Source organism: Thamnophis sirtalis, unplaced genomic scaffold, assembly GCF_051295495.1.
Source record: "Thamnophis sirtalis isolate CommonGarterSnake01/CBP01778 unplaced genomic scaffold, rThaSir2_p1.2 scaffold_7, whole genome shotgun sequence".
NCBI lineage: Eukaryota > Metazoa > Chordata > Lepidosauria > Squamata > Natricidae > Thamnophis > Thamnophis sirtalis.
Genome location: NW_028261387.1, coordinates 64,080,066 through 64,106,114, shown reverse-complemented (window position 1 = coordinate 64,106,114; position 26,049 = coordinate 64,080,066). Strand labels below are relative to the sequence as shown.

Here is a 26,049-nt window from a genome sequence, read left to right as displayed (position 1 = left end):
AAGCATGTTATTCTTGGCTATACTGGAATATATCAAGATATAGAGAATGAAGGACCTTTCACATGTAAGGGGTGACCAAAAGATTTACAGCACTTTACTATTGCTATGTGTTGCTTGTCAATAATTGGGTTAGACTTTATCATCAAAGCAACAAGGAATAGTACTTTTGAGCTATTTGATTAATTTGTCTGAGTTGTTTTGCTTATAATAAAACTTTCCAGTCTTTAAAATATGTAATATATTGCACTACAACAATACAATATATGATTGTTTTCTTTGTGTTAATTACTAATTACTATATGACATATCCTCCTGTTTTAGTTATATGGGTATTGTGATGATCAGAAAGTATATTGAAAGAGAAAATAATCCACACAGTTCAGGTCTAAGACTAAATCCATCAAAGCTAAAGCTCTATAACCTTTTGCCAGGAAAGCCTGTTAAAAAAAATCAAAAACTCATTTCTGATTAGCAGCAGCTAACAGCATATGGTTTTTAATAAAATATGTTCGAGAAAATGCCATCAGACTTTTTCAGATTTTTTGACAACATACATCTAACACAGCTGTCCTCCTACAGAAAAGCCTGGGGAATTCAAACTTGAAGTAACTAATCAAAAGCAGGCAACTGCCACCTCCTCAGGTGAGTTCCTAAAAGAAAGGAGTCCCAGTCCATTAGGTTTAGTTCTTTTGCCTTCATTCCAGGAAGAGATCCCTCAGTTAAGCAAGAAGTATCATCCAACCTGCAGAAGGATTGGAGAATTGGAAGGAAATCTCTATCTAGAAAAAAATGGAGCTAGATGCAAATTAGGCTTGGTTAAAAATATTGTATCATGGATTAATGTGAGGTGTTTCCCTGTATTTTAATAATCTTATTTTGGACTGAGAATGTGTCTAGATATAGGGATTCACGTCTGGAGTTTAGCTGTGAATTAAAGCAAGATTCATGAGATTTTATGTTTCTCCATTGTCCTAAATTTTCATTTAGGTGCTTAACCTTGATCTACACAACCGTATCTTCTGAAACCACTAGTCTCATTCTGATGGCAAATTTAGCTTACATTTCAGCCACTCTACTAGCCACAAAAGAAAGAAAACTAGAAGCGGAACAAATTTTTCCAATTTTATTCCTCCCAAATATTATAGAGTAATTTTCTCTGTAAAGAGAGAGAGGTGACAGTGGCCAAAAGTACTGTCTCCACATTCAGGATTGGGAAAGAGTGTAATAGTAGGGATTATGGGACAGGGGCTTGGGATCCTTGATTCAGGAAGCCAGAAGGATTTAGTTGTACTGTGATGGATTTTTAAAAACTTCCCTTTCTGCCGAGTGTAGGCCTCCAAAGCAGCTTTCAACAATCGAAGTCAGAAAATCTCCAAAGGGTGCAACAATTGCCCAGGGGAAATTTGGTCCATTGTCCAAAGAAAACTGAAAATAACAAATGAGTATAGGGATTTGTACTCACGGGCAGCCCTGTCTGGAGGCTTCTCTCCTTCAAAAGTATCAGGTCAATCCCTTCCACATTTTTTCTCCTACCCCGTCGTCTTCTGATAGCAGCATCATCTCTTCGCAAGCTTCCATTGACAATCTGCCCTGTGACAGGATGAATAAGCCCTGCTTGAAGGATTCCAGACAAGTCCATGCCAAGGGAGCCCTGCAGAGCATTCACGGTCCCTAGCTTAGGTATATTTGTGCTCATGGAAAATGGAGTGCTGCTTGCTGAAGTTCCATCTGGCACTCTTGAGAGATCTACTGCATCCCGCCAGCCATTTAACACAGCTGAAGGGTGGGAGTGGGATGCTGCAAGCTGATCAAGACTCCGGTGCTTGGCATCTCTCTCCATTTCAAATTCATATGATTGCCGGTGCTTGGATTCATCTTTGACAAAGGTGGGAGCCAAAAAAGTTTCCTGTGGTTAAAGCCAGAGCCAGAAAGGTCACTTTTTATGATTAGTGGTATACAAAATGTACAGCTGCAGAATCTATGGCACCTCTTTACAAAAGGGATACCTCCATGCCCGTAACAATTAGAAAAGTTGACTTCTGCTCTCCATTATTCCCTCCTTTGCTGAAAATATTAAAAACATTGTCTTGAAGAAAGAAACAATCTCTCCTAGAGTTGTAGTGTCACATTCAAATGTAATTTAAATTAAAAGCTAGTTGGATTAGTTAAAAGTTAAATTAAAATTAACAAAGTCTTCATCTTATATTTTCCCAACTTATTCAAGGAACTCCCTTACAATTTTTTTCTATAAGCCTTAAAGAGATGCAACCTCTCACTAAGGAGTTATATCACTAACTGGATATTTGGACCACTGATAATAATCAATAAATAATGTGAATGATATCTCTCTGGGAGACCACATTAATGGTCTTCATCGCCTGCCACATAACCTTGATACACCAAAGATATTAGCACATAGTAAGTACAATGAAATAGGAAATATGCAATAGTTTTCTCTATAGGAACAGGAGTCTGAAATATGATACAAATAACTTTTAATAGAATGGATAGCCAAGCTTACCTTTGGGAGTTGTGTCGCTAACATTCCATTGCTGAAACTGGATTCAGAGACTTCTGGTTCAGTATAGCCACTCCTATTGCAAGTACTGCTGACTAAGGCAGGAGTGGGCATCATATATGGTATGTCAAAAGATTGACTGGAAGAAGGCCACTTTCCCTTTAAGATTGCATGACAGATGTTGTCAATACGGTTAATGATCACTCGATCCTGCCAAAGAATAGATATTCTTTGTTTAGTTGTATACGTTGGCATACCCTCATAATGCTCAGGAAAACTAAAATTAGTGAACAAACTCAACCTAAGACTCCTTTTCAAATAGGATGTTGAGAGATTGATTGGTCTGTGTATTTACTATTCTGTTTATCAAGAATATCATCACGCTCCAGGCCTGGGAATGCAGACACATAGTTACTCTTATGAATACAGTACATACCATATCAGGAACCTATGCATTAAATATCTGAGAGATTGCACACTAAAAAGGAAGCATGAGATTATTAGTTTATATCTATAAAGTATGTCAACAACCACGGTTACTCCAATGTGATACTCTCTGGAACTGCATTTTAGGAGGAGGGAATCAAGATGGGGAGGCAAATAAAAGAAAAAATATGGTAGATACTATGAAGGAAGGTTGCCACAGAATGTTACTGATTGAATGGCCAACGATGAAATGAGATCAACATTTCTGTCTTTTTAAAAATAATATCTGCATTAAAATATATTTTTTTCAAAGGAGAAATGTCCCAACCTTTATAAATATGTAAAGCAGGAAACTAGTACTACATACATTCACAAAGGAAAGGAGCTGTGATCTTGACTGTTGGACCCCTCCAAAGGATGATTATGCCATTAGAATCACACGTACAAAACATTTCTACTTTGTATATTAAAACACACAAATACCTATAGAAAGTAATGTTCATGTCTATCAAAATACAGTATAACATAAGTAGCATGACAGAAGAATGTTAAATTTACAGAAATTAATCAGAGCTACATAGAAAATTGGCACCTGCCTGTATGAAATATAGAAATAAAGAAAACTCTATAATGGCTTCTGCAGCTTAGAATGATCTGTGAATCTAGTCAACAAGACAATTCACAGATAGCGGAAGACTCATTAAAATAATTCCTCTTTTCTAATGAGGGGGACACCATTTTTTCCCTCGATTTCACCCCCTTAGAGTATGCCATATGATTCCAGATGTTGTTGATGTGCGGAAAAAATCTTGAGAAGATATGGGAAGTTGCTCTCAGTTCTCACTGAGCATTGATCTAAATCCTTTATTTATGCATACTGAAACTACAAAGTTACCTTGGGCCACTCTGAGAAAGAGTAGAGTGTCTTCTCCTGTAAAAGCTGAGCTATGGTAGGCGCCCGAACATCATGAAGGTCATCACTCTCTCCAGGAACAGCAAATGCAGAGCTCTTACTTTCATCTTCAGAAAACTTCTCAAAACCATCTAGTTTTTTAAAAAAAAGCAGTCTTGAAATTACTACATTGATGACTCTCAACAAATGACTGAAATAAAAGATACTTAGATGTCAGTTGCAGTATTCACTATTTCGGAGCTTTCTGCACTCCTAAAATAGCACTTAGGGTTTTTTTGTTGAATAAATAAAAGCAAAGTCATTTTTTTCATATTTTTCACAATTACATCTTTGTATTTTGTTTGAGTGATGATTAAAATTGATATGGCTACAATGTTAAAAAAGGAAAAACCTTACATGGGGTGCACTGATGTAACTTTTTCATGATTGCTTTAAGTAGTATCCTAGAGAGTTACAATTAATTAGCAATCATAGCTACACGGTTTTCTTTTTTTTTTAATGGAGTAGAAAAGTCCGTTTACTAATCTCTATTTTTCTGTTTTAGTTTATTTTAATTAACAATAAATGGGAAGCCGTGATGCCGCAAAGTGTCAAGCTGTAGCATCATCCTTACTGATGTGAACATTTCTAGTCCAACATATGCCCAAATTGAAAAAATGTAAAGAATTGAAATATTCCTTCATAATAATCTACCTTGATTTTGACTTATTCCATCCCTCTTGTCTAGGTCTTGGTGTTCACACTCTTCTTCTTCTCTCTTTATTTCGTTCTCATAAAGAGATTGAGTAACAGGACTATCTCTCTTCTCCTCAGAATCATCTCCCCAGAGGTCTCCTTCCATGCAAACCGGGTGTTGCTTAAGGAGTTCCACTTGAATTGCTGAAGCCTGGCTTCTTGCAGAGTGATGGTAGTGGTGGTGACAGGTCTGAATCTCCTGCAAGCCTGGGGTGTGCTCCTCAAGGCTTTCACACTCAGCTTGATCATCCTCACCCATCCCTGGCTCACTATCACATTTGGATGCTGCCAGCTCACTTGAGACTGATTCAACCAGGATCTTATTCCTTTCCTCCATTAATGCATCCAGGGTGGTGAGAATACATGAATTGTGTTTCTGTTCCTCCTGTGTTCTACATTTGGCTTCTCCTCTATCTTTCCCAATGTCGGTTACTGTTTCCAGATGATCTTCCTCTTCCTCTTCTTCCTCCTCCTCTTCCTCTTCACTATGGCTTTGACTCTGCATTAATTTCTCCTCCAAACTATTTTCATGCAATAAGCCCATCAATCTCTTCTCAGGTTGTACTTTGATGTCAAAATTATGAAGACTTGGACCATAGACCCCTATGCTCAGAACACTCTCCACACCATCTCTTTCAAAGGGAACTGCTTTTGGGCTCATATACTGACTTTCCATATGCTGAAGGGCATTACAGGTTTCCTGAGCAAAATTCTCGGAAGGCTTTGCCTCCTTCTCTGAAAGCTCCTGTCCTAGATTTTGACCTTCCAACTGATCACTGCCAAATTGCAAATGATCCAAGTAGGTGGACTCTCGTATGGTCTCAGCATCACAACTAGAGAGGTCTTCATCCCCATCTGTTTTGCCCTCTGCCACTTTGGTAGCATTGCTGCTGATGTCTGTGCAGCTAGGGCTGTCACGAGCAAAAGAACTGTGCTCACTATTGCAGGCCTTCTCATCATACATCATGCATGACAAAGAGTCAGGCAAAGAACTCTCATCATAGTTAGCGGAAATCATACTTCGGACCTTAGACATGAAATTTTCACAGCTCCCATCCTGAGAGGCATTTTCAGCCTGCAAAAGATCATTCCCTGAGATCATTAGCTTAGCACAGTTTTCTGTTTCTGCCTCTGCTGATGCCTGCTTTCTTTCTGCTTGATTATACAAAGGCGAGTAATATAGTTTAGAATTTGCTTGGTGGTGACAGCATAAGTGTTCTTCTCCAAGGAGCCCTGTCCTTTTATTCTGAGCGTAATTTCTGTAAGCATCCAGAAACGACAACTGTGGATCATTCATTATGTAATAGTCTGTGCGATTCAGTCCGTGCTTTGCCGTACCAATTAGCAGGTCCCGATCATGTTTACCGCATTCCCACCAAACAGGGAGGTATAGGCTTGGGCGGCAAAGTTTGAGTCTTTCATGTAACTGTGGACACCTCAACACTTGCTCACGGATCTTCCGCAAGAGTTCAATTCGATACAGCGTCCTTGCAGCACGTTCCTCTGTGATGGGTTCCACATAAATATTGGGATCTGTTGGGCCTATGCAAATAAATATAAGGTACAATAGATAAAACCAGAACCAATGAGAGAGAGAAAGTAAGAGGGAGGGAGGGAGAGAGAGATGCTGTAGCAGAATAGTTTTAAATTAAATCAAAGTGAAATAAATTTTCTGTGTCAGGATAGTTGATACTGACTCTAGTGTTCAAAGCTGTAGCGTAAGATGACAGTGAGGGGGAAAAAAGTTCAGAAAAAGGAAGATGGCTTATAGCCTGGGATGCCCTGCTACATATATTGGGGCCATTACGGTTCACATCAGCTTAGACAAAGAGAGGACTAGCATCTGTTATGAGTTGTTTTGGAATAGTTTTGCCATGTGAAATCACTCAAGCCCCTATATATAAACAAAATCTTTCAAATAATTGATAGATATATCACTTTTCTAAGAGCACTATACCTGGAGATCTCCCCTTATTTTATCTCCATAACAAAACCCTGTGAAGCAGATCATACTGAGAGAAAGTGGCTGTTCCAGAAGGGAGTTTCCTTGACTGAGAGTGGGCTGAGTCCTAGTCTCTTCAATCCTAGCCTCCATGGTCATTTCAAGGCCTCTCTTAGTAATAAATGGTCTCCTTGGATTTTTAGAGCTTTCAATCTGAAGATGAAACTACATTGGAATCCTTGAAATAGCAATAGCAGAGGCTTATATACCACTTTACAGTGCTTTACAGCCCTCTCTAAGCGGTCAGCATATTGCCCCAACAATCTGGGTCCTCATTTCTATCCACCTTGGAAGGATGGAAGGATGAGTCAACCTTGAGCCGGTGAGATTTGAACTGACAAACCGCAGCTAGCAGTCAGCTGAAGTAACCTGAAGTACTGCATTCTAACCACTGCGCCACCTTGGCTCTCAATGGATGGAAAACGTATTTACAGCAAAAGAGAGAGACACTTTGAAGACTAAAGATACTCAGAAGCTATGATAATTGTAATAGTATAAAGAATGACATGGAAGAAATCTTAAGCAGGAAACACTCAACAGCAACCCCTGAATATTTCTTACTCACCATCATCTTTCCAGTGGGGCAACCGACAAACATTTTTACACATAGCAACAAAGTTATAGAAATATTTTTCTAAACTTTCGTCAGTTTTCTTCTCCAAGCGTGAAATGGATCGGAATTGAGTCCAATCAAAGACTTTCTTTTCTGGCTCATAAATGACTCCAAATGAGGAGACTGTGCGATAGAAATCTGCTTGCTCTCTTCTGGTCCATCTGAAGAATGCACGAGGAATACAAATAAATATATCAAAATTGCATTTTCATCCCAATACTTATTATTATTTATTATATTTATATATCATTCCACTCCCAGAAATTCTTCCATGGTTGCAGTTTGGAATTAATTTTGATTATGAAAGAAGTCTATGTGCTGAAAACAGCTTAGTATGGACAATTATGAAGAACATGGCCCTGTCACATAATCCATAGGGCAGTTTCTCAATATAATCCCAGTTTATTGAAACATAAATACCAGGTTTCTTCCTTAAATATTAATCAGAAAGGCATCTTTTATCTTCTATAAAACCATATGTGTGAAGAAATACCTTGCTTTTCCATGGGCAAAGGAGGGAATACATTACTGAAGAAGGACAAAGCTTAAGGTTCGTTTGTTTGTTTGTTTAATAACCAGCAGTCACTATGGCAACTAGTGTAAAATAAATTAATAATCTTGTTTGGGTCTGACATTCCTATAATTTCTTTTCAAATTCATCTTGGCTTCCAGGTTTGTGCAGGAGGCCTTCAGGTCCAAAACGGGGCACCTTTTTTTTCGCTATCTAGTTCTAAGATTAGTGTGGAGAACAGATCATGTTTTAAAGTCATAATTATGCAGAAACATTGAAAATTCAAATGGGTTCACAAATTTTAAGCATGACTGTAATCCTTGAATTTTCATTAAGTTTGAAGCTAAGAAAATGGGGAAGAATGCCATGCAACTGTTCAAGTGACTATCCTATGTTTGCAAGTTCAAAGCTGGGAGAATGCCAATAACTTGCCAGAAAGAGATACCACATGATCACAATAAGCATATTTAGAATATAAGTATTAAAACATGCGCAGTCTATATTGCAGATTTACATTATACCAAAATCTAAAGTCAAAATATGAATTCAGATGTCTAATTGTACAGTAGTATCCGCATGATTACAATCAAAATGAAAAGCCAGAGAATAGGAAGCAGTTGTTCAGAATTAGCAATATCCGAATAAACTTAAGACTGATTTTTACAGTTTACTCTGTTACCTCTTCTGTATTTCATTGTTCATAGGGTCCATTTCATTGGCTCTCCTAATCATTTCCTCTTGGAGCCAATAGCCATGCTTACAAGTTCCAATAACATCAGGTCTAGGCAGCAGTTCTTTGCGGTTGCAACGCTGATAGATAGTGACTAGACGCCGAAGTCTGGCTGTGAGAGCAGATGACACAGGCCAGCTGGATTTGTCTGGGTCGGAGCCATCCTGGGCTTCAAACATCAACAAGGTTATTAGTATTTAACACAACCTAAAGAATCCTTTCACTGACATCCTCTATTCACTTAGATATATTGGAATATATAGCCTGATGCAGCATATTCATATGAACTCTGATTTACCGTACTTAACCCTATTAATCCAATTTCCTGAATTCCCTTGACACACAGAATTATAATTAAATGACTAAGTTTTCACAAGCTAAAATATGCTTCATTTATTTATAGCTGAGTATGTCTTGAAGGCAATAATCACTGTTTGCACTAATCCTTAGTTCTGTGGTTGTGACAGGCACTCACATTTCTTTTTGAGTCCTTCAATGTTTAAACACTCCTTAACAATAAGAGTTCCACAATGGAGTCAATTGTCCTTTGGTAGAGATGGTCAACTAGAGACAGGCAGCCATCTCTTGTGGATGATTTCTCTTGAGGGCTAGACTTCATGGCCTAAAACAAATGTCTTCATCCAACTCTATGATTGCATTATTTTGTTTGTTTTGCTCTTCTCAGTCTCTTTCATAATAATAGTAACAAAAATTGAAGGTGAATGATTTTAAAAAATTGCACAAAGATAGGTACGCATAAATGGAATAAAGCAAGCTAGATCTTAAATTGCAAACTACTTTGCAAACAATTTATTAACATTTCCAGCTGCGCTCAGCTGTACACCACTTTCAAAGATTGTAAAGCACCATTTGTTCTAAGCCATTTTAAGTATTCAAAGGAAAGAGAAATGAAAGCATTTGAAGAAGCAGCTAATATTTAGAGAAATAGGTCTCCAATATTATTGAGTTTTTCCATAATGATATTTGAATTATATTTTTATGGTAGGCATTTTATAGGCAATAGTTACACTAGAAAAGCTAACAAACTGCTATTTGAGCCAAAAAATTATTTTAAAGAACATTCAGATGCACAGCCTCACCTGCCACATTATCATCCTTCTTCTCAGGAACTGGACCACAAGTATCAGAAATTTCCTATGGAAAGACAAACTGCTGTCAATAAAATGCAATTTAAATCCTGGCAAATAGGACAAATTTGAGCACACAAAACAAGTAATTAATTAGGGACTGATATGTTGTTTCATTTCTATAGATTAGAAATGCTGAGTAGGAAGCTGGGAAGTGAAATCTCAATTCCTTTAGAGCAGTGGTTCCCAAACTTGGCAACTTTAAGACTTGTGGACTTCAACTCCCAGAATTCTCCAGCCAGCTCTGCTCTGCTGGCTGGAGAATTCTGGGAGTTGAAGTCCACAAGTCTTAAAGTTGCCAAGTTTGGGAACCACTGCTTTAGAGAATGCAGAGCTGAGAAAACTGGCTACATCTCTTAAAATATGCAGGAAGAAATACAATCTATATCACTTTCATTACTGTATATGGGGTAAAGATACTATTACGAATCTGCTTGAAAACCATGTCGATCTCCGGATGCGCTTCAAGGTGCTACTGATCACCCATAAAGCCCTACATGGCAGTGGATCTGGATACTTGAGAGACCGCCTTCTGCCAATTACCTCCCTACGACCTATAAGATCCCATAGGTTAGGCCTCCTCCGCATTCCATCGGCCAGCCAGTGTCGGCTGGCAACCACAAGGAGGAGGGCCTTCTCAGCAGCGGCCCCGACCCTTTGGAACGAGCTCCCCGTAGAGATTCGCACCCTCTCCACCGTCCAGGCCTTCCGCACAGCCTTGAAGAACTGGCTCGCCCGTCAGGCCTGGGGATAAGGACCATTACCCCGCCCGAATGTTGTATGCATGTTGCTTATTATTTTATTATGTGTTGTCGTCTTAGTGTTGTATTCCCCCCTCCCTGGTTTTCTGTGAGCCGCCCTGAGTCCCCTCAGGGAAAAGGGCGGCCTACAAATAAAATCAAATGAAATGAAATGAAATGAAATGTTAAGGTCAAGATGAGTCAGAATAAAATGGCTAAAGGTGATACTTGTTTTTTCAAATTGCAAAACAACTTTAAAACAGAAAACAGGTAGAATGAGCAATCCACTTTCTGCCTTGGACTTACCTCCTGTTTCTCTACTCCAGCAAGTCTATCTGCACTGCTCTCTTCTTTGTCTGTATTTCCTCTGAGAAAAAGAATCCAACATGAAATTAATCTATAGAAACTTTGCAAGTCAAAGCCATTCTAATAAAGCTCTCCAAATGCAAATATCACTGAGGTAATAACTGTGTTGGCTCCTTTATTCCTGCCATACATATGAATCTGCTTTATAGAGAAATTTATGTAACTTGTATGCCGTGCATACACTATTCCATCCCCATGTTTTTGCAGTCTTAATGTGACAAAAACACTAACAATTATTGCTATTTAATTTTTAAAGATTATGACTCTATATGTGTATGCAAAGCTCTAAGTAAATAGATGGAAAAGAGGACAAATAATGTAAAGGAGATTTTACTATGAGTCCTAACAGTATTTCAAGGGATGCTCGTTTGTCGGAGGATTGAAAAAAGGAAATAATATACTTAAAATATTTTAAATGTATTATAAGTATAACTAGAACATAGATGCAATATATATTACAAAATTTGAATCAGTAATAATTATCTATGAAAAGATCACTGGTGATGGTGGAAACTACAGGGAGATAGGAAAAGTAAAGCACAGGGAAAATTGATAGGTAAGCACTCAGGGCACAGGCCATTTGGGGGTGGGGGCGGGGGTGGAAGCACACTAATATTGCCTGACTTGTGCCATAAAATTCCTTTAGATTTAGTTTCAACTGAAACCCAGAACAACTAACATGTTCCAAGGTCTTGTGTGGTCGAACTACAGACCACCCAAAAAGGTTTGGCAGAACTTTTGAAACACAGTGTAGTTGTTTCAGATTCAAGACAAAATGTTTTCTGTTTTGTACATACCCTTATGCGCTAACTGTATTAGAAGTACAAACTCTCAGGCAACTCTACTCCTGTGACGGTTCTCCCTGCCCAGTTTGACTTACCGTTCTGGAGCATCCTGTACTCCATCAGTGACATTCTGCTCCGCACACAGCAGTTTCTCATCTGGCATGCCCACTTTCTCAAGAAAACACAGAGCTGGGTCAGCTCGCATTGCATTGTACCGTTCATAACCTAATAAAATAATTAAAACAGTTAAGTATTATCCAAAGAACAACTTAAAGCCATACTACTACTCCCTTAACAACCACATAAACAAAAAAAGTAAGAGCAGAATGACTAATTTCTTTATAGGATTCAGTGCCATTTCTGTTTGTATATGTGAATCTCAAAAACCTATAGAAACCAAACAGGATTTCAAATAGGTCAACCATGTAAGACAAGAAAATTTATGAAATATTATATTTAAAAACATTTTTGAGATGCAGAGACATGTAGGGGTAGTTCTTAATTAACAATAGTAATTGGGACTGGAATTTTCATCCCTAAGTGATGTGGTCATAAAGCACAAATTCAAGTGAATGTCAAGTGACTACTTCACTTAGTAATGGCTATCCCAGTTGTTTTGGTTGTCATTATACACTGAATCTCACTGTTCATTAGAAAAGGATCCATCCCAATCCAATCCATTTCAGCATTGGTTCCTCCCAGTCCTGAGCCTCAGTGAGATAGCAGACTGCTTCCTCTTGAATTCCCCACTCCACCTATGCCCTTTTTCCTAACCATACCTGTTCCCAATACCCAGACCTGCCCGCCACCATACATGTTACACCATATACCACTATTGCACCAGCTGGGAACTTCTTTCACCCTAGTGCATCTGGGCCTCCTCCTGCATCTCATCCAGGGTCTCCGTTCATGCCATACCCAGGAAATCCATTTGCAGTAGGCTTACATTCCTACTCCACCTGGGGTCTTAACAAAAGAAGCCTGGTATGTAAAAGAAGGCTCCAGCTAGGTGATAGGACAACTGGCAGCAGCGGGTAGGCAAAGAGCCAAAAAAGGCACTTTTTTGGGATGAGAAATGGGAATGAGAATTTGACCCAAATTTTGTTCATGTGAACAGAAAGGAGCTTCAACAGCCAGAACAGCCAATCATAAGTCCTTTAGTTCAGCACTATCATAATTGCTGGTTGCTGAACTAATAGACATAAGTAAGGACTACCTGTACTGAACTAAATCACAATCCAGGTAATGCATCACTCACACACCTTCTTTTTCACAATCTGAATATATAATATGTATAATCACATATTATTACTTTACTTTACTTTGGTCAAATTGTACAGGAGCTGCTGCAGCCTACTGTTCATATTTCTCAGAGGTCCAACAAATTTAATGAAGCCAATTCATTGGTAAGTGTTCATAAGATTTCCCTCAGAAAAGAATGTGATCCTTGTTTAGGCATCTAATATATACTAATGTGCATGAGCAGCACAACTCATAAAACTGGCGTGTCTTTTTTTAGGCTTTCATGGAAGCCTGAAAAGAGAGGTGGAAGGAGGGAATGCTGCATTTGCACCAGTAATGAAATATTTCCTCCAAAGCATTTTATATAAGAGAAATGTCTATGAAAGGTCCATCCCACATGAAAGGAAATACCATGTTTAAAAACTCCAATGAGGAGGGATTTATCTGCATCAGCATTCCACCAGTCCACAGGAATCTCCACATAGTCAATGTCTGGCAGCAAGACATCTAAATCTCTGCAAAGGATAAAGCATATTTCAACAGTCATAAACAGGTCTGGGCACATATTTAAATTACTTTTGTAAAAGGTTTACCTTAAATAATGTTAAGAAAAAGGACCTAATGAAATCTGTGTAAAAGAATGATATGAAACCACTGTAAAAAGCTGTGCTGTATTACCAGCTCTGATAATTATTCATTAATCTAGCATTTGGCTTCTAATGTCTACTTTAAAGTCTGGGTATTTTTATAAGTATACTCAAACTGGACTATATGGCATCATTTTAAATTAGATTCTAAAAGATGCTCAGAGCACATCTACCTACAACTCTTTAAAATAGCTGCAACTCTTCTTCTAAGAGCCAAGGTGGCGCAGTGGTTAAATGCAGCACTGCAGGCTACTGCTAGATCAGAAGGTCAGCGGTTCAAATCTCACCGGCTCAGGGTTGATTCAGCCCTCCATCCTTCCGAGGTGGGTAAAATGAGGACCCAGATTGTTGGGGGCAATATGCTGACTCTCTGTAAACCGCTTAGAGAGGCCTGAAAGGCCTATGAAGCGGTATATAAGTCTACTGCTATTGCTATTATTGCTATTGCTATTGCTATTCTCATAGATATCAACTGCAAAATTTGGGGGAAAGTCATAGATGCTTTAAAGAACTGCACAAATCATACTTGAGGAACCATCTCACCCCTATGAGACAGGCTGCCCCGCCCATGCCGGCAGAGAAGGAATGTTGCGGATCCCATCAGTCAAGGAATTCCATCTGATGGGGATCAGAAAAAGAGCCTTCTCTGCTGTGCCCCAACCCTTTGGAACATCTTGTCCTCAAAATGAGTTTGACTCCCACTCTGCCAGTTGGCTTGAAGCCCCAATGGGAGAGTATCACATTGGAGGTAGTTGATCAACTAATAGCAACTCCCCTCTCGCTCCCCCATACATTCTACTCCTTTTTCCCCCATCTTTTAATTTTAGTTATAATTTGTATTTTATTATAATTTTATTGTGATTTTACACATTTGTAGATCTATATTTACGGCTTTATTTTGATGTTGTTAGCTACCCAGAGTCACTTTGCAACAAAATGAGCAACAAACAAATTTAATAAATAAAATAATAAGTAAAATAAATATCTGTGAACCCACTTAATTCAAAGAGGTTGCTTCAGTTGATGGTGGTAGATTTTTTAAATCAAAACTGATGGGGTTAATAATTAACTAATAAGTATATATTAATGCTAACATTATTTCCCCTAGTAGCATTTTACTAGAGGAATAATTGAATCAACAGAATTTCAGCACTTTTCATATACCAATCACATATACCTAACGTTACACTATGAAAGGGGCAACTCTCACTCAAAAGAAAACCAATAGGTGTAAATCAAATTTGTTTATATTTGGTTCAGTTAATTTTTCTGTTATAATCTTGGAATACTTTGGTAATAGGTAAAATTAATACTTTTCATTACAGTACTATTATAGTATTTTTTTGCAAATTTCAAAGCAGTACTACTTTTGTTTAATATTATTTACTCTGCTAAAAAACTGGATTCATATGTCATGTTATATTTTAATGTGGTTTGTTTGAATTTGGCTTGTTATCTGAACCCATCACTGTGGTTCAGAATAACCATAGTGGTTGTAAATCATTATTTAGCACTTAGTAATGTCTAAATCTAACACATCATAATTAAACAATAACTTATACAATATATGAACTCAGAGAAATACTATAGACTGCATGCATGTAGTTTGCTCTAAACTCTGTGTTATGTATGTTCATTCATTCATTCTCTTTTAACTGAGAGCATATTCAATATGAATATATATATATATGCATTCAGAGTCCTACAGTTCCCTGCTAAGTGTTAAACTTATGCACATGCAAGAACTGCAATCCAAGCACATGCTGTCTATACTTCCAATATTGTGACTATAACACAACAGATTATAAAGCAAAACTCCAGAAGGCTAATGTAACATACTTGGCAGGGGTTCCTTCAAAGGCTTTATCAGCTGCCTCCCCCAGCACTTCAGCTTTCAAGTAATAGAGCATCCGTACTCTCAACAGCACTCTGCCAAAAGGAAAAGCAGAAGGTAACTCAGACAGTAAATCTGAGTTTCAACATGCTTTCCAGACCCACTTTAAGTTTACAGGATGTGTTGCCTTGTTTGTTGGCAATGGGGACTGCTATGATGCCATTCAAAGTTAGCACCATGGGGACCAAACACCATTCTTCTAGAAAATAATCTTCAAAAAGCTGGTATTGGTGAATAAGAAGTAAGAGATAGCTCACTTGCAGATGAAATTCATTGTCATAAAAATCTAATTGGCTGTAAGATTACTGGGCAGTGTTAAATAATAACCAAGTAAGTAAACCAGCCAATAGCAGTAGATAATCTAAATGAGACCATAACACCCAATAAGTGTGAATAAAAATATTTTAAAATTATACATGAGTTAAGGAAATGATAAGGAACTAGATGCTATAAGCAATGAAATTAAGAATAATATCCAGAAAGCTAAAAGCATGGTGCTTATTAACATCTCTTAATATCTACTTACTGATGCATGTCCTCCCCCTCACACCCCACATGCTTGCTCCATGAGGGGCAATTTATAGTACTTACATCCGTTGTTGAGATGCAAGTATTTAATGGCAACATTTGTGTGACATCACTGTATTTATGTCATTAATTTGGCATGACTTTGGTTTGATGCAGATGTCACTGCATCTTAATTATATTTGGGACATAGGAGATTACAAACTTCCATCATGTCTTCTGCACACAAGAGAAGTTACTAAATTTTTCAAATTGCAAACTGGCTCATAAAAACCTAAGAAATATCCACAAGGTTTTTACAATATTTGTTCCATGTAAACATGCCTTTTAATTTTTAGAGAAAAAGAGAAAAGAGTAATTTATACATTGGAAAGCCCTGCCCAAAATCTGGGCCAATTTGTTTTGGTTATAAATGCATGGACTGTGTTCCTAGTCCCATATGTTCTGGAAAAGAATGTGTGTTAAAAAGGAAAACAACAATAGCAATTAAAATTTTATCATCTATTCTCTAGAGCTTGTTAGCCAATTTCCATGGATCTATCTCACGGAATACATTTTTAAATACAAGCACCAATTCACGAGCCACTTCTAAGTTTCAAGACTGGCTTAGAATTTAGAACAGGGAAAATCAGATAAGTGTTCAAGAAGTATGAAAGCAGTGTCTTAATGCTTCCATTTGCTCACTTATTGCAATGTTGTTTCAGATGCTTTTTGTAGCTATCATCATGTAGGACAATTTCAGGGTTGCAAGTAGTAAGCCAATCTGCATTCTTAATCTCGGGTAACAGCATTTGACTTTTGGTTTTCTTCCCCTTCCTTCCTCTTGGCACTGGAGCTGATAATCCTGCAACAGACAAGGGAAAGCATATGAGCAGCACTGCTGAATCAGGATGTGTCTATATAATTGCAAATCAAAACAGAAAAAATAGTTCAGATGTAAATGGAACTGGCAGAGCACAAACACATTCTTCTCTTTGTAGTCCATCCCAGACATCTAATTATTCAAATAGAACCTGGGATTGGGAAAATGTACAATTCTTGCCCACATCTGGTAGTTGGAGTGGCATATAACCATAACGAAGTTCCTGGGTTACTTGTAGACCACACATTATACAGTTACGTTTCCAAAAAGGTAATTTAATATCACAAAGATAGATGCAGAATTCCCCTTTGCTAACTTCAAACTATGAACACCTAGCTCTTCAGAAAGTCAAGAAATATGAAATAAAATAAAAATCATGACTTCAGAAAAACTGCATTAAACTGTTCTGCTTTATTTATCAGTAATTATATATATGTAAACACACACACACCTCCCCCCCCCAATTCAGACACAGATTCTCCAAGGATTTCATTGACAGAATCCTTTTATTTTAGCAACAATATTTACTCAAGCCTCTATGCTGCTCCAATAAGAAAATTAAAAACAATACAAGGAAAGCCAAAAGTAATCAAAACCAATCATCACCCCACTCTCAAATCAATCAACAGTGCCAGTCAAGATCCTCAGAGGCAGAATCATTTTTTCATCCTGCCCCCAAATGACTTCTTGGAGAGACAGGTCTTAATTGCTTTATGGAAACTTAAAGCGGGAAGGATCTGACCTTATGTTGGGAAAAGGCTGTTTCAGAGGATGGGAAATCTTGACCACAGAGTCCATCATGGCCATATTCCTTCAGAGGCAGGAGCAATTTACTTTTTCTTCCCAATCTCACTGGATGGGCAGATTCCACCTGGAGCAGGCAGTCTCAGAAATACCTAGGCCTCAAGCCATATAGAACATTAAAGGCAACAACTACCAACTTGAATTGTACTGGACACTAAACTGGCAACTCCAATGCAACTCCTATAATAGAGGTGTCACAAAAGGAAACCTAGGATTCCCCAAACTATACTTTCAATCAGTTTCCATTTCTAATTGGGCAGACTCATGTCGAGTTAGTGCCAACAGTTGATACATGAAATGACAAGGACATGATTGATTATCAATAAAGCCTCCCATTCTAGAAATAGTCAAAACTAATGCACAAGATATAATTGTTTAAAGGCCCTCCTGGCCAAAGTCTCTACTTGTTAATCTAAGCAGGAGATGTGAGTCAAAGCGGACCATATACTACAAACCAGTTCTGCCAAGAGAAATGCACCCCTGCAAGAGATGAATTTTCTCCAGACTGATGTATGAATTTATACTATAGTTATATTATGGTTCAGCTAAGCCTGTTTGTCTCTGGTCAAATTGTGACAGCCTTAAGCTACTGGAACAAAATCTTCATTGCCATCTCCTGCACAGCCAATGGTGGAGGTATATAACTGGATATCATCAGATATCATGTTGACAGATAACTTCCCTCAATGACTTCATGTGAATGTTAAACATATTGGGGCGGGGGGGATAACCAAGTCATGTGGCACTTTAAATGTAGCTTCAATGGTTTGATCTCTCCTCCCCAACCAACTGGTACTGAGAACTACTGTAAAAAGTGCCTCCTCTCCTAATTATCACAGGTATTCCAGAAAGGTACTGTTTCTTTAATTGACTTCTTAGGCCATACAGTTGCCAGCAACTCAGCAGCATATAAAGAATTACAAACAACAATAATAAAAATGATTGCACTGTGGAGGAGACTAGAGAAACCATTGTATTGATCAAAGAAGAAGCATGCTAATCCTGCCTAAACATATAGAAAAGGCAAAACCAACTGGAGAAGGCAGTCCCACAGATGCCTAGGCCCTGAACCATGTAAGGCTATATAGATTATCATTAGCAGTTTAAATTAGAATCCAAACCCACCATTAACCAGATCAAACTAGAGATGTTACATGTGTACATTGAGGTGTGCCACAGCTACTTGAATTGCGTCATTCAGGATCAGCTATATCTACCAAATGGCCTTCAAGGTCAGATACATATAGCACAATCAATGGTTTTGAAGCAAATGAGTTTCAGGAGCACTAGGAGAGTTGTACTGCCACTATATCCTGGCCCAAACACTTTTATAGGCTCCTTTGCATCCCCTGAGGCAATATACAGAAGAACAAAAACATATGGATTTTCCTTTCAAGTCTTTTAAATGCATAGCAACCTCCCTCTTGAGTCAAGAGATAGTTGCAAAGAGAACCACCTTATTGTAGTCATTGATAAAAGATATCTAAATTGCATACAATCAGTTTCTAAGATCTGTAATGTAAGTGCTTTCTTCTTGTCATAAATTTAATTAATTAGAATTGGACTTTCTTGGCTATGAGCCACTGATAGGGATTTGAGCACCCAAATTAAAACCTCTCTCTCCTCAGTACCATGCTAAAATATATCAGCGGTTTTTAATTGGTTAAATAGTCTACATTTCATGTCAATGTACAAGGAAAAATATAATTATATAGCCATGTCCTCTCCTGAAACATTCCCCACATTATTCTCTATTGCTCCTACTACAAATATATGCAATTGCAATTAATATAGGAGGAAATAAACATTGTAAACAAAACAAAAATAATTATCAACATATAAAGCCAGAGGGGGGAAAAACAAGGAATTCTTCTTCCAAAAAATAATTAACCCCCAGATAACAGAATATGAAGCCAAATTTCCCAAATTGCCTGGAAATATGAATGTCAGAGGAGAATTATGCATATGTAATGAAGTCACCATCAATCAGAAATGAGCATAGGGAACAAACAAGGTCCATCACAGTGTGTGATATTAATTTCAAAATTCCACATCCTTCTTGATATCAGCTGAAGAAAGCAATGCTGTTTCCTAAACTACTTCTACTAGTTCAGGAATGAGAAGAAATAGCAGTAATCAATAAATCAACAATACTGATTTGGGGATTCCATACTAACATACACTCTGAATAGTGGTCAAGGTACCATACCAAAAAATGGAAAGGAATTACAATAATTGATCTAAAATCACTCTTAAAACTTCACCTGGAATCCAGAACTGTATGTTACTAATAAAACTCTATTAACCCACAGAAGAGCATTATATAACAGTCAGTTTGCTGGAATAGAATTGGGTGACCCAATCTTATCTTCAGGCATGGATACTCACTGGGTATCTATGTGAGATAGTATTTCTCACTCCAGCCCACCTAATAGAACTGTTATGGGAATAAAGCATTGGAAAATTATTATGAAAGCAGGTTTATTCTCCTAGAGAAAAAAAAGATATAAATCTAACAAGCTGCAAACAAAATTAAAAATTGAAAAGGTATCTCTGAATGCTTCAGGATGATAAGCTTATTGTGTAATCATTTTATTTCATTGTCTGAATGTTATGGGGTGTTCAGATATTATAATCATTCATTTGTATCCTTCCTGCTTCCACCTATTTTTATCTTTCTTCCATTTCTTACCTTATTATAGAAAATTATTTCAAGTGTTTAGTATAGAAAGGGCATCAAATTCACTTTGGTGGTATAAGAAGCCATTTTATATGGATATAACTGTTGTTGCAGATAAATGTCAAACAAGGGATAATAGATGTTAAAGAAGTAAATACAGAATGTACATTTTGAATTTATCAAGAAGCATTTTAATAGTTCATCTTGAAAAAAAATATTAGATGGACATCTTCAGGATTAACAAAATCTGAAATTCTCTGATTAAAAAATATTCTCCAACTGAAGAAATCTCATCTTTCAGAAAAGTATGATTCACTAATCAGATTAATCAATTTTTATTATTTATTAAGTAGCTTAAAGAAATAAGATTAGAACACCACAACATTCATTTCTGGTACCTGAATGGTTCTGTAGGGCTTGATTTTGTCCATCCTTTGTTGGAGTGATCAAATCCCAAATAAAACTCTTAATCTTCTCATCTCCCTTATAATGTCTAACACAGTAGACCAGCAGTGCTCGGCAGATCATCTCCATATCTTTTTCATTGAGATGCCATTTAAACCGGCCATGGGTCAGAATGTCTTTCCAACGTCCCCAGCTTGAGAAAAACAGATGCACAGTGTACAAAAACTATCAGAATTTCTGTAAAATGTTCATACAATTACCGTATTTTTCAGAGCATAAGATGCACCAGAGTATAAGATGCACCAAGGTTTTGAAGAGGCAAATTAAAAAAAAAAAAAAGGTTTTGCACTCTGCAAACCTCCCAAAAATGGCCCTTTTTTTTGCAAAAACTGGCCCGTTTCCATCCCCCCAAAAGGCATGAATAGCCTTTAGGGGGCTTGCAGAGTGCTTCTGGCAGGGTGGGGGGCCAAAAACAAACACAAAACGGCCCATTTTTCGTGAAAATGGGCCTGTTTTTCATTAAAAAAGGGCATGGATAATAGCCTTTAGGAAGCTTATAGAGTGCTCCTAGGGACTGGGGGGAGGGTAAAATTGAGCAAAAAGCGGGCCGTTTTTCACTCATTTATGCCCTCCCCAGCCCCCAGGAGCTCTCTGAATGCTTCCTACAAGCTATGCATGGCCATTTTGGTGAAGGGGGCAAGGTTTCAGGAAGCAAAAAATGCTGTATTCAGTGTATAAGACACACCTAGATTTTCAGCCTCTTTTTTGAGGGAAAAATGTGTGTCTTATACTCCAAAAAATAAGGTACTTTCTCATTAATTTATGAAAAAATAGAAGAGATATATAAACAATAGGAAACAAAAATTAGCAAAAAATGGTAAAAGAGGCAGCAAGGGAGCTAAAGGGATTTCTGTTTACCATAAAATAAAAAGAGGAATTACTCCACAAATTTTAATGTATAGCAATGGAAGAAAGTGCCAAAGGTAGCAGAATTATAGGAACTGGAATATTACCCTGAATTCAACGTTCAAAATACTATTTTTTTAAAAGAACTGCAATAATCCTTATATATAATACAGGACTGAACATTTAAGAGAGATTTAACAAAGAAACACACCCAAATATAAGCAGATTTTTCTCCACACGAAAACATTCTGCCCTTAAGTACCGACGTGTTTTTTCATTGAGACGCCGTGAACGTGTGGGTCGCTCATCAGAGTCACTGTCCAGCTCTGAAAACTCCATCAGCTCATCTTCCTCAAAGGAGTTGTAGTGTTTGGTTTGCTTACGGACACGGGGCCTGTCAATCACTAGGCTCTCCTAAAGGGGGGAAGGGGTTAACAAAAATATATATGTATAATTCTGGTATCTTACCCCAAACCGCTCATCAGCATGCTTAGCTACACATTTTTATGCTAGTGGTTAATACAATGATACATCGATCTAAGATATGACTGAACATTCAAATTTTACTTAATAATGTTTGTTAAGTTTTCAAAATTCTTGATTTCACACACTTTTTTCTTTATCTCGATGTTATTTTAATATGCTTGTTATAAAAAATAGTTTTTAAACTTTTTGTGATATAAATTAAATGGCTTTGCTGAGTTTGAAAAAATAAATGATTTGTTTATTGTCACTAAAACCTGACCTGACTTTGAAATGTGTGGTGTATTCTTTTTTTTAAAGCTATTATAAAGAGGCACGATGGCAATCAGTTTAAGATTGCTTATACAGATACTAATCAAACTAAAATTTGCATCCACATAAGGATCATCAGGAGAAAACGCTGAAAACAATGCCAACAAACTGAAAATTAGATTCTAAAGCATCAGATTGATTACTTTTTTTAAAAAGAAACAAACAATAATATCTCTTTTATTATAAACATTTAAAATTTAACAGCTGGAATGAAAATGAATTGCAAATACCATCATCAGTTACAGTTACACTTTGCCAGACATGCACATACAAAACAGAGACTATGTTTTTGACCTCCCCGTTAAACAATCACACTGATTTTCAATTATTTCTATCCACAGCCATGTGAATCTTAATGTGTTAACAGCAACATATGGGGGGGTGGGGTGGGTGTAAGGGCCTTTGTGATCTGTTGCTTAGCAATCTTCCTTGTGCTGCTGCCTAAGCTCCCTTTTGCCTTTCCCGCTGCCATTTGCTAAGCTGGAGCTTCACAAGGTAGGACCCCCAAGGGTTTACTGACGTCACTTCTGCAAGAGGAAGTTAGTATTGAGAAACCAGCTGTTTAACTGAAGAGGTAAACAAAATGATTGGGCACAAAGAGAAAGCATTTATAATGTTTTATTTTTGTAGGTATATAACAGTGGTGGGTTGCAGGTGGTACGCCCCGGTATGGGCGTACCGGAGCCAGCCCGGAGCACTGGATACCGTTCCGGTACAGTACCCGCCCGCCCTCCTTACCGTGTTTTAAAGCTGTTGGCACTTCTGTGCACGGTGCATACAGCACCTGCACAACGCTCCGCTGAGCAGCTGGACCGTAGCGGAGGCTTGCGGAAGCGTCATTTCCAGCTACAATGCATGCATGTGTGCCGCGCGTGTGTATGTGGGTGACATCGGGGCTGTTCTAACCATACCAATTGGAACCAAATCCGGAACCCACCACTGGTATATAATAAGAATTAAGATCCTCTTATCCAAAATACACTGCATCCATATTTTTTATATTCTATGCTTCTACTTTAAAAAAGGTTGGTTCTGATGGTTGGAATAGTCTGATATACCAGACACCCACTGCCATTCAAAGGGAATCTCATATTTTAGCTCTGGAAAGGAAGTAGGTGGTAGATTTTCCCTTTTAATGCAACAGCTTTTTGTTTCTAAACAAGCTTCAAAAGAAATAAAAGTTGACATTTTGGGAATAAATCAGCCCTACCTCTGGCACTGTGTAGAGTAAAAGAGTGATGCTGAGGTATTAAATTGAAATGAATTACAGATAGGCCTTGACTTAGAACCATTTGTTTAGTGATCATTCAAACTTATATCATCACTGAAAAAAGGGACATGATCGTTTTTCCCATGTACAACCACTGTAGCATTCCCATGGTCACATGATCACTTGGCAGCTGGCTCTTATTTATGATGGCTGCAAAGTCCTGGGGTCACCTTTTGTGACCTTCTGACAAGCAGTCAATGAGGAAACCAGATTTACTTAACCATGTTATTAACTTAACAACTGCAGTGATTCACTTAACAAAGATGTTAAGAACGGTTGTAAAATGGGACAAAATTAACTTAACTGTCTTGCTTAGCAACATAAAATTTTGTGCTCAGTTGTAGTCATAACTCGAGGATTATCTGCATACTGCTGTCAGAGAAATATAATGCAAATTTATTGGACCACTGTGATCCAAAGATTAAAATACTCATTTTTTCCAAGATGAATGCAAATGAAGAAACTAGTAGTGATCCATTCATTTGCTGTTTGTTACACGTGAACAAGATCCAGAGTTCAATTAGCTGTTTTATTACTCAAGCCTACACACAGAAATCTTTTCTGACTAATGGTTTGCATCTGGATTAGATTAGATGAGGTTCAACAGCATTCAAAGAAGGGTCAGATTTCACCCTCTTCTGCCCATGTAGGGACTCCAGACTAATTCCCTGCTTGACTCCTTCCCCTGGCTTGGCCCGTCTCTCTTCAACATTACCAGCATGTTTGTTTTAGATATATAAAATCCTAATTCAAAGTGATCTTTCTATTCTCAAATATATTTTTTTAAAAGACATTAAAAGATATTCACCCAACTAAAGCATGTTTTTAAATATGTTTCACAAAATAAAATATTAGGGAAACCTAATTTTTTAATATATCAGTAAAGTTTCTGCCTGGTCCTTGTCAGCATGGGATTATGGTGGTTTGTTTCTTTAAGTAGATGTTGCAAAAAGGGGGGAAACAACCTTAATTACATATTCCAAAATTTTACATTTTCACAATATCCCTTGATTTGCTGTCATAGCGTTGAGTATCTAAATTGCTACATGTAATGATAAGGATAAATTGCTTTTTAGGTTCAATTTAGAAACAGAGTTACAATTTTAAATAGTATTGAATGATCAGCTCTAAAATACAACCCAGCATCATTCAAAATGTTAATACCAAATTCAATCACTGTCTTTTCTTTTGCTATCTATCTTGAGGTAGTTACGTTTTCTTTCATTTAAAAAAAATTGTGCTGATTTTAAGTAAAAACACTCTTAACTTATTCTGAATGATTTTATGCAAGTAGATTGAGAGAGTATAATGTTAGGTAGACAGTTTACATTTAATATGGTAGGCTGTGTGGCTATAATTTTAAACAGAATGGCTTTGACATAGCATGAATATGATTTTATGATTCTTATTAAAGAATTTTAAAAAAGATGAAAACAATTCAAATTTTAGACATAAAATAAAGAAAAATAGTGAATAAATGAAAGATATTAGGAAAAATAAAGGATTATAAAGATTATAAAGAAGTGGTTTCTGGTTTCCCTAGCTTTGCCCTCTCTCAAAGGTTACATCATAATTTACCCTTTCTGATCGTCAGTCCCATAAATCAGAAGTTTATCCTTTCTCCAGCAAAAAGTTCATAAGGGATTTCTAGTCACAAATAAAAGTAGTTATTGTTGTTTTCTTAATGAGACAATCATCTCTACTAATTCCATCATCTTCACCAACCATTACGAGTATTTCAGAATCTTCCCATGTTTGTGCTTGTGATATTATTGCATCGGTTGTCTAATAGCAACAGCACTTAGACTTATATATGGCTTCATAGTGCTTTACAGCTCTCTTTAAACAGTTTACAGAGTCAACGTATTTTCCCCCATATTTGGGTCCTCATTTTACCAACCTCGAAAGGATGGAAAGGGAGTCAACCTTTAGCCGGTTAGGATCGAACTCCTGACAATGAGCTGAATTATCCTGCAATACTGAATTCTAACTACTACGCCACCACGCCTCCAAAATACTACGGCTCCTTACACAAAAATAATGTTGCATAATGTTTTCCAACTGTCTAGCTATTAATATCCTACTTTGTGCATCATAACACGCTGTTCCTGTCAACAAAAACTCAGTATCAGTATTTACAAAACAGATTTAGGATACAGATAGAAAGATCAAGAATTCCTATAGAAGTTACCTACACATACTCTGCATTCATCCCATATATTATTAGTGCCCCAAAACCTCAGTAAAACCTTTAACCCTAACCAATGTGTAATTAGGAGAACTTTTTGCAGTCAGCTCTGAGAATATGTAAATTTGGGAATGCAACTTAAGTTTCCAGAATAAATACATCATAATTACCTTTTCATCTCTTGCATCAGTATCCAATTCAGCTATTTTTGCCCATTTCTGCCAGAAGTTGGGATCATCCAATGAAATGTCAGTTCTGTTTCCTGAAGCAACAAAGCTGGCCTGGGAGTAAAATGCAAATTAATAGATTGTAAATAATAGAAAATCCCCATAAACCCTAGATGC

General features: G+C 37.4%; 1 protein-coding gene across 6 annotated transcripts in view; it reads right to left on the bottom strand.

Annotated features, from left to right (window-relative positions):
• CHD6 (chromodomain helicase DNA binding protein 6) overlaps positions 1 to 26,049 on the bottom strand; it is a 130,465-nt gene that overhangs the window by 8,183 nt on the left and 96,233 nt on the right. For 5 of the 6 annotated variants that reach the window (XM_087720295.1, XM_087720294.1, XM_087720297.1 and 2 more), the window contains 15 exons: positions 25,876 to 25,986; positions 21,664 to 21,866; positions 20,540 to 20,739; positions 16,480 to 16,639; positions 15,216 to 15,305; positions 13,141 to 13,244; positions 11,583 to 11,712; positions 10,643 to 10,703; positions 9,549 to 9,603; positions 8,398 to 8,617; positions 7,160 to 7,368; positions 4,551 to 6,134; positions 3,840 to 3,988; positions 2,522 to 2,728; positions 1,463 to 1,906 (listed from right to left, as the gene is read on the bottom strand). In XM_087720295.1, coding sequence (XP_087576421.1) covers positions 1,463 to 1,906; positions 2,522 to 2,728; positions 3,840 to 3,988; positions 4,551 to 6,134; positions 7,160 to 7,368; positions 8,398 to 8,617; positions 9,549 to 9,603; positions 10,643 to 10,703; positions 11,583 to 11,712; positions 13,141 to 13,244; positions 15,216 to 15,305; positions 16,480 to 16,639; positions 20,540 to 20,739; positions 21,664 to 21,866; positions 25,876 to 25,986 — 3,927 coding nt within the window. The remainder of the gene's footprint in view (positions 1 to 1,462; positions 1,907 to 2,521; positions 2,729 to 3,839; positions 3,989 to 4,550; positions 6,135 to 7,159; positions 7,369 to 8,397; positions 8,618 to 9,548; positions 9,604 to 10,642; positions 10,704 to 11,582; positions 11,713 to 13,140; positions 13,245 to 15,215; positions 15,306 to 16,479; positions 16,640 to 20,539; positions 20,740 to 21,663; positions 21,867 to 25,875; positions 25,987 to 26,049) is intronic. The other variant, XM_087720298.1, reaches the window with a different exon arrangement.